The 9,348-nt window shown below is 34.7% G+C and overlaps 1 protein-coding gene across 1 annotated transcript in view; it reads left to right on the top strand.

Annotated features, from left to right (window-relative positions):
* Nucleotides 1-9,348, top strand: part of LOC107710211 (ephrin type-B receptor 1-like) — a 126,765-nt gene that overhangs the window by 89,370 nt on the left and 28,047 nt on the right. Inside the window, exon 2 of the mRNA XM_016514952.1 lies at nucleotides 8,569-8,633. Within this exon, the coding sequence (XP_016370438.1) occupies nucleotides 8,569-8,633 (65 nt within the window). The remainder of the gene's footprint in view (nucleotides 1-8,568; nucleotides 8,634-9,348) is intronic.

Genomic DNA, 9,348 nt, shown 5'->3' with positions numbered 1-9,348 from the left:
CAGTGCATTAAATGACTGAAATGTTAAAATACAAGTGTCATATAGACAAGGCAAAGGGCTAATTCGTGAATAATTGCTATGCTGTAAAGGTTAGTGACTAAATAACTCTGCCCTGGTGTCTGAGGAGACAGGACACAACTTGCATTTCCACTCCATTTAAGTTAACATTACCTCGATTGTTGAGGCTGTTTGTTGAGGCTTTGTTCAGCAAGCATCAATCTCAGCAAGCAACCAGTTCACACTGCAAGTGAAGAAAATATTAATTTATTATTTTTCCAGTATTTGTACATCAGTATTAGTATATTATAGTATTTTCAGTCAGTCAGATTTTATTATTTAACTGAATCTAATGTCTTGTTAACTTCCCGTCGGTGTAACGTTAGCGTTAATCATTGACATGCTAACCATGCTAACCATTCACGTGCATGCAGGGGGGAAAAAAGCACATTTACCATATCAGGGCATTTAACAGCAACACACACGAAGCAGTGACGCTAAAATAGCATTCAAAAAAAGCGCGCTAGCACTAGGCGACTGGCGCGCTTCACGATGCTTCATAAAAACAGCGCATCCCAAAGATTCAACATTTTCTAACATAACAACATAACATACAAAAAACATAACAAAAAACAACTTAGAAAACTTTGACACGTTTAGATTACTTACAAGTTATTCCATGCGTTGAATCCTGCCGCTCTCGAGTGTCCGCCATGTTGAATGGATTCCTCCAACGTCTATCAGAGCAACGTCACAACGACGTGGCGTAGATGACGTAATTTACGCCGCGCAGTCAGTATACTTAAAAATATTCAGTTTAGTAGTGATGTTTACTCAAAAATAATGAGCCCCACAAAAATAAAAGTAAACTGCTCGTTCAGAAAATGTTATTGTTTAAAGTAGCATTAACTATTTCACATATTTTAATTGTATTGTACTCAGATTTTTAATGTCAGTAGTACTGTTCGGGTTTACAGTGCAGATAAACATCAAATTTTCATTTTTGGGTGAACTATCCCTTTAAGTTTTTTTTTTTTAATCACAAATATATTTTAAAAGATTTTGCTCCCTTAAGCTTCAGTGTATTTTATGTCGTGGGGCGGCCGCGAAAAAGCCGTTTCCATTGCAATTTTGCGAATTATTCCTTTTTCACATTGCCTGAAAAACCACCTCATGCGAGCGTAAAAACTTTTTTGTGATATATGGGCATTTTTGCCAAATTGTTTTTAGCATTTCCATTAGGTTTCCATTAGGCGTAATTTCCTTCAATTTCCATTAGGCGTATTTTCAATTCGCAATTTCAATTTGCGCAATTTGAAGGGTTATAGAAACGCGCCTAGTGTGAATCTCCCTGGACAGACTTGTTTATGTGTGGACCAGAAACTCTTTGTGCTTGTGCAAGGTTTTGGTCAATATCATTCCACGCTGCTCCGGACCTGTTTGTGTGGATGTTGCACCTGTGTGTGTGTGTTCAGGTGAGCAATTTCACGGTGAGAACCACAGTATTGATCAGAGAGAGCGAAGGCCTGCTCAATATTTAATGTGCTCTTTCTGTACTGGCACTATACTGCATTAAATATTAAAGTCTTAGCCCTGAATGCCTAGTGTAAATGCGACAGGTCGAAAGAGACCCTCGAGCACTCTCAGGGTCGTGGGTCACTGACCTCACCTGCCAATGGGTGAATGATGCGGCTGTTGCCGTGGTGAAGGTTATACCTCTGCTGTCACTGAAGCCGTGGCGCTCTAACCCGCTGAGATGAATCAGCTTATTTAAACAGCTTTATTTAAGACCCATGACATCACTCAGGCTCTCAGGACCAAACTTCTGATTAAAACAGACTCTCTGCTTATTGCTCTGCAGCTCTGCAGGTTTTGGGAGTGGAGTTCTGCTTGGATTTAATAAAACCAGTGAGCTGGTGCTCTAGGAAAGGTGGGTTTTTACAGATCAACAGAGATAAATGTACAGAGATAAATGTACTGTAATCGTGTCTTAAGGATATATATATATATATATATATATATTAGGACTGAATATATATATATTAGGACTGTCAGTCGATAACATTTTTTTAAATCTAATTAATTTTAATACATTTTTAATCTAATTAATTACATGCTGTGTCGATTAATTATTCTAATTAATTGCAAATTAAATTTGGCTGTGAAATTACCCACAAAAGATTATTTGAAGCCATTTTTGTGTTAAATGAGAAAGTATCAAGTAGACATTACAAATAGTAGCTTTAGAAAGAAATATTTTATTTGATTCAACATAAAATTTATTACACATAAAAGTTTAGGCTGCAATGGCCTAACATAAACTATGGAACATAAAAGGAGATAATTTGTGTAACATCTCAGTACCTTTTGTTCATACAATGAAAGTCCAAAACAGCTTAGCTACCAACAGTCGTCCTCTTCTTTTTCTTTTTTTTAAATGAAATGATACTCTAAATAAGAAACTAAAACTGCCAGCAGGTGGCGGTAAATGTCTTTATACGTCATGCATTCATTCATTCGTTCAAACGGCTGATTCATTCAGGAATGAAGTAAACGGCTCAGTTTATGAATAGGCTATTGAATCATTGGATTTGTTCAAGATGAGGATTCATTCAGAAACTTAACACCGCTGTGTTGCTCACAGACGCACAACAGTTCTGAGATGGCTTAAAAGGTAATATTTTCTTTAAAAGGTAATTATGTTCTGCTAAATTGAGCAAAACAGACAGTATTGTGTTTAAAATATAACACAATATTAACTACTTATTTACTGAACTGTATAAAATCACATTTAAACTTGTGATATTCGTGACAAAACAGCACTCATGTGAAATTGCTGTCTCTGCTCATAGTATCACAGTATCGCTTATCATATGATATAAATATGAGACAAAAACTCATACAGGGGCATTTTTTTGCCCCAATATCTTGAATTTTAGTGCACAACTGCATTTATGGAGTTGTTGCCCTGCATCATATTTGTCAACAGTCAGCTGTATGACTGTAAGATGACGTACAGGTCTGGGGGGCGGGGCCAGTGCGTTAACTGTGTTAAAATATTTTATTTGCGTTATTTTTACATAAAAATATTTTTTTTATATTTTTTCTAGTTAAATAATTAATTGTATGATCACATAAATATATTTACAAAGATTTAAAAAGCTTTTTTATACTTTAGCTTTAGTTTAACATGTTAAAAATATTTAACGCAATTAATGTAGGGACAGAGCTAGGGTTGGTCACTTACAACTGCTGCTTCTGCAATGACATCAGTTGTCATGCAGTTACCAAGGCGATTAAAGCTGCCTTAAAACTGTGCATACATGTGTTTGTTATATGTGAATGACATTCAAGAACATGTCTCTGAAATGCAGTGGTTTTCAAAACTGTCCTGGAGCAGCCCAGCACTGTCTCCCTCATCTAACACACCCGATTCAACTCGTAAGCTCTTTAGTAGAGACTTTAAGACCTGAAGTGGGTCAGAAAAGGTAAAGAGTTGTGAGAAAATAGATCCGCGTCATGTTCAGCAGTGACAGCTCTTAAAGCAGCCAAAATAATCTAATAACCCAGCTGCTGTGATGTCTGTTAATCAAAGAACAAAAAAAAAAGAGGAAATCAATAACTTTTGTAGCTTTAAGGATTCATCAATATTTAATTTAGAATATAGTGTTTGATAACTTTATTCAATTTCTGTATATTCCCTGCTTGATGAAGAGTACAGGTTCCTAAATATGACATTTATTATAGGGTTTATGTGAAGATTGTTTTAAGTTCACTTAAATTAGAAGTTGTTATTTTTTAAAGTCTAATAAATGTTAAAATTGATCATCAGTAGTATTGGTATCAGTGATGCTTACCTTCAGTCATAAAGATGGCATAAAACAATAAAAATAAATCTTTATGTTGTTTCTACATTAATTATTACATACATTTTTGAAGACTGAATGTGAAATTATTGCAATATAAAAGTATATTTAAAAACTTTAATGTTCGGTGGGATTAATTAAGATTAATCACAATTAATTTCAGAAAAAATGTGATTATTTTTTTTAATCGATTGACAGCACTATATATATATATAATGTATATATGCAGAGAAGTAGATATTGTTCATGCTCAACTTTTATATTTCTGTTTGCTTTTGCTACCATCTAACGCATATTTAAATATTTGATTAATGATATATATATATATATATATATAATATATATTAAATGTGACCTTTAGGAAATCTCAAAATTGATTTTCACAAAATTACTGTTATTACAGAATTTTTGTTCTTACCAAAATGTTTGTACACAGTAGTGTATTTATTTTATGTAACTATTTTTTTAGTGTTTATTTTATCTATTTTTCAGTTTTCTTCTATACCATAAAAAAGTAATTATTTGTATTATATGGGCCAGAAATGTAATATTGTGCATTCTTATTTGATGTCAGTGACTGGTTTTTGCGTTGTAACCAATTGTGACATGCCAAGTTTCAGCTGGACACGACGGGTGCAGGATGGGTAAAGAGAAATTGTTCAGTAAAGCTCTAAACACAAAGAGAACGGAAAACAGGAAGCAACCATGTGTGTAATGACAGGTAAAGAGGGTCACCTTGTGTAAATGAGATTGGCTTTACTATTATGCATGAAATATTTGATCTACTCAATCAGCTCACACCTTCTTACTCTCTGCTTTCTCTGGTGGGCTTAGTTTTGTATCCTAACAAGATTCCATGATCGCTTTGTGCCATTATGATAATTTATTATAGGCCGCATGTTGCATATTAATGAGCTTGAAGCTGATATGACCTCAAAAAGCATTAAGCTCTGAACCGAGTGCCCCTGTTCCCCTCACACACCCCAAATGAGAGTGATTTCTCTGGAGGAGGATGTAACTCCTGAGGGAAGCAATGTACAGAGGTCTGTCTCCTCTGAGACACCAGCTGGAGGAACCGCACAAGCTGTGCTATTTAAAGAATTTGAATTATGGTGTGTGTGTGTTTAATAACAGAGACAAACCACAGTGCGTGTTGTGTTTGTGTGTGCATTTTTTTCAGTCTAGGGATTTAATATCTCCAATAATCACCCCATGCCCTGCCCACAGCTGTAAAAGAGTGTCTCTGATTGGTTCTTAACTCTCCGCTCTCCCAATTACGTCATAATGAATGAATGAATGAATGAGCTTCTGCTTATTATCTCCAACAGAGGCTTCATCATTCATCACTTATCAATAACAACAGAATCACTCACCGCGTTAATGTTATCTTTTTCTCAAGTCTTGGTTTTTGCTATGTTAAAATTTTATTTTATTCTTTTTAAGTATCTTGTGACATGCTATTTTAATTTAAGGTCATTTAAATATTTAAGTAGCTTGGCATGATCATTTTAATTTCATTTAAATATGTATTTTAAGTAGCCTGTGGCTTGACATGCTATTTTAATAAAATGTAATTGAAATATTCAAGTATTTTATTTTATTGTATTTTATAAGATTTTATTTAAGTATTTTATTCATTTTAAGTAGCTTGTGGCTTGGCATGTTATTTTAATTAAATTTTATTTAAATATTTAAGCTTTTATTTTATTTTTTATTTTTTTATTCATGAAAATGAGCAATTCAAGTTTGAATTATGGGTAGGGCTACCTGTTTGACTGAGCATTGTTTCATACAAATTATGATATTATTAATCTTTTAATATCTGATTTTAAATTGTAATATTATTTCATATATAATCCTGTATTAATTAGACTTATTTTATTTTTTAACTTAAAAAAAATCTTACCAACCCCTAATATTGACCAGTATTTTTAGTACTGAATAAAACGGATCTATCTCGGCTCTAGTGACTCATCACTGAGCTTACAGTTCATTGAGGGTTTGCTATTTTAACGTTACATTTGCTGCTGCCTTACAAGATAGCATTATTTAGCTGCCTACTGCTTGGAACCATTGCATATGTGTCTACGATGCCTAAAAACCCAAGTGTGCAGTTCAGGATTTACAGTGTGTGCTGCATACAGAGAGTAAACATGATTAGACTGAGGAACGCTGATTTGAATTTGATTTGTTGTGTTTGAGGAAGTTACCGGCTGCCACTGACTTGGATAAAACACTTTATGAGCCTTATTGATGCTTTCCTCAAGCGTATGACAATAAGGTGTGTTTTCTTGATCAGCCGGTGGTGAGTTATTGACGGCCGGGGAGGAGAGTGTCACGTTATCGCAGAATTATACATCACGTTATGAATCCATCAGCAGGAAGCTCGAGTGCTTGTCATCTGCTTCTCCTCATCTATCTGAAAGAGAGCGAAGCCTTCTTACTTCATCTTCTCTTTCTTCCTCTTGAAATATAGAGAAACGTCAAAGGAGAAGAGTGTATGATTAACTCCAGAGTGATGGAGATACGAGGGACGCAGAGAGGGAGAGGAGAGTGGAAATGACAGTTGGATTCCGGTTTGTAGCGTCGGATTGTGTTTTGTGGAAAGAGTGGATATTCTTCATCTTTTCTCTCTCCTGTGACATCACTCGTTACTTATAACCATCCCAGTGTGACAGGCTCCACTCCGAGCCGTACGCACAGGATGCAATTAAGTCACAGTGCATTATATATGCATGTGTGTGTGTGACAGACCCAGAGGGAAGGGTAGATGGAGAATGGCTGTTGGTGGGTTTAGGAGCTGGATGTAGATCTGTTTACACTGATGTGGTTTGACTTCAGAAACTTGTCCGGTACTTTAACGATGTTGTAGTGCAGGAAGCCCCTACAGCGCAGCACAACTGAAGTGAACATCATCGTAGTGACATGTGCACTGAGCAGTTTACTCTTCAGAGCCTGTGTGTGTGTTTTTTTAAGCAAGAACTCAAGCGTTCAAATGTGAGCATAAAAACAATATCGCAAACTGAATACAAACGGGTCATTCTATGAAACGGATGCTTTTGAGGTTCCATTGGTTTTCAGTGTGATAAAGTGATTAAAGAAAGTGTTTGAGCGAGTTTAAATATTCTGTTTCATATCCTGGGATAGGAATTTGATGCTAATATGTGTAGTATCAACTCTTAAATGATCATATTTCATAATATTATTTATTTATTTTAAATTATGGAATAGTTCATTACTTTAAAGGAAGAAAAAAGCTCTGACTTTGTGCTGTTATGGCAAGGAGAAATTGGAAGCAAGACAAAAGACCAAAAATCTTAATGAAAGGAAGAAACTAATATTATTTATTTATTTATAAATTTATTTATTTATTTATTCATTTATTTATTTATTTATTTCGAATGGATGATTAAATTAATTTTATTTTTGTTTATTTATTAATTTAGGATAGATAGATAGATAGATAGATACATAGATACATACATACATACATACATAGATAGATAGATTGATTGATTGATTGATTGATTGATTGATTGAGTGATTGAGTGATTGATTGATTGATTGATTTTCATTTGACCAGCTGTACTTTAGATAGAGTTTCTCATTGGAACAATGACAGACCAAAAATTAATCTTCATTAAATGAAGGGGAAAGAACACTACTAAAAATAAAGCTTTATTATTTATTTATTTATTTTGTAAAAAAAAAAAAAAAAAAAAAAAAAAAAAAATTTTTTTATTTTTTTTTTGTGTGCCTTGATTTTAAAAAAAAAAAAAAAAGTAACACTTTTTTCACTTTTTTTTGTGTGGATCCCTTGAATGTTCTGTGATTGCTTTCCCAATCTAAAGACATCTGACGTTCAACCGGGAGACACAACTTTTAATAATATATTAAGTCAACCAAAATCTATTCAAAAATATATATTAAGAAAATGCTAGCTTTATTCCCAAATTAATTTTTTTTCTTGAAATGTGCATTTTTGCTAATATTCTAATATATAATAAATATATAGAATAATTGCTAATAATATGCTATTGAGCAATTGGAATGGGGTATGAGGACAGGCTTAAAATTAATCTTCATAAAAAATACTCAAGAATAGAGTTTTTCTTCTTTTCTTTTTGTGCTGTTGAGAAATGTCTGTAAAAACTGACATCAGCTATTCATTAAATAATTTTTTATGCACATACTGTATATATGAGGGACACACATGGCACAAATGTTTTTTTTTTTTAAATTTTGTGTCTTCTGCTCTGATGGTCATTGATGTTAAAGTCAGGTATCAATCCAGGTTTTCTATCACTTTCAACCATCTTATCTGTGTTTGGTGGAGTGTGTGCATGTGGATTATTCTCCGGGCTGGTCACAGATATCTCCTCTGATAAGGTCAGACAAGAGCTGACCACTTTAAGGACACAGACAACTTATCCTATATCCGTCTTCAGAAACACAGGGCCACTGTGGTGCAAAAGTGGCACTGCGGAGAGTTTGTATTCTAGAGCTGCGCTCTTCAGTCCTGGTCCTCTACACCAGAACAGCACATTTTGGATGGAAACACACAGTTCAGTTTTTTTTTTTTTCCCCATCAAGATACTGCAATCTCTTCTAGAATTCTTTATGCAAACAATGTACATTGCAAGAACTGAGAGATAAACATAAATATTCATGATTCCTCATAAAACTTTTTTTGTCTGCTTTTCAGAAACATTAATGGACACCCGGACCGCCACAGCAGAGCTCGGGTGGACGGCGTACCCTTCGTCAGGGGTGAGTGTGTGTTTGCATGAAAACATGACCTGCAGAACTGCTCACACTGTGTTAAAACACTTACTCTGTGTCTTTTATTTTGAGAAAAGCACTTTAAACCGAAACCTCCTTCTATTCACCCTTCAGCAACAGCTTACTAGAGAAAGAGAGACCAAATGCTTTCAGATTAGCTCTAAAATAAGCTGTAAAATGTTTGTACAACAGGTGCCGTGTCTGAATGGTGAAATTAAGAGATCAACGACACACACACAAACACACACTTCTTTCTCCTTCTACCAAAAGGCACAGAGTGAAAACCTCATCACAGTCGGCATGCACATTTCACTCAGCATTTGACATTCAGAAGGACTTAATGACATAATGGGTCCACTTTAAGTAAAAAACAACTCTTCTGAATCGGTCTAAATGTGGTCCGGAGGAGAGCAGGCTACTGTAATGACAGCCGCAGCACTGCTCAACCTGCAAAGAAATATAAAGGTTTCATTGAACTCTCAATGAGTGCACAAGAAATTGTGTGCTTCCGGAGTGGTTTCCATTTTTAATGGAGTTTCAGCTGAAAGTGATATACCTGTGCTTGTTTGTACTCTTGCTGTTGTCAAATAGAAACATCTGTTAGCCTCATAGCACAGTGACTTTGTGATTTTTTTCAGTTTGAACAAGGTTTTTTCCTAATCCGAGTAACCTGTGGCAGGCAGTTTCTGTTTTTGTAATGTTA

Source organism: Sinocyclocheilus rhinocerous, unplaced genomic scaffold, assembly GCF_001515625.1.
Source record: "Sinocyclocheilus rhinocerous isolate Xijiao unplaced genomic scaffold, SAMN03320098_v1.1 scaffold2522, whole genome shotgun sequence".
Taxonomy (NCBI): domain Eukaryota; kingdom Metazoa; phylum Chordata; class Actinopteri; order Cypriniformes; family Cyprinidae; genus Sinocyclocheilus; species Sinocyclocheilus rhinocerous.
This window is presented reverse-complemented; position numbering and strand designations above follow the sequence as displayed.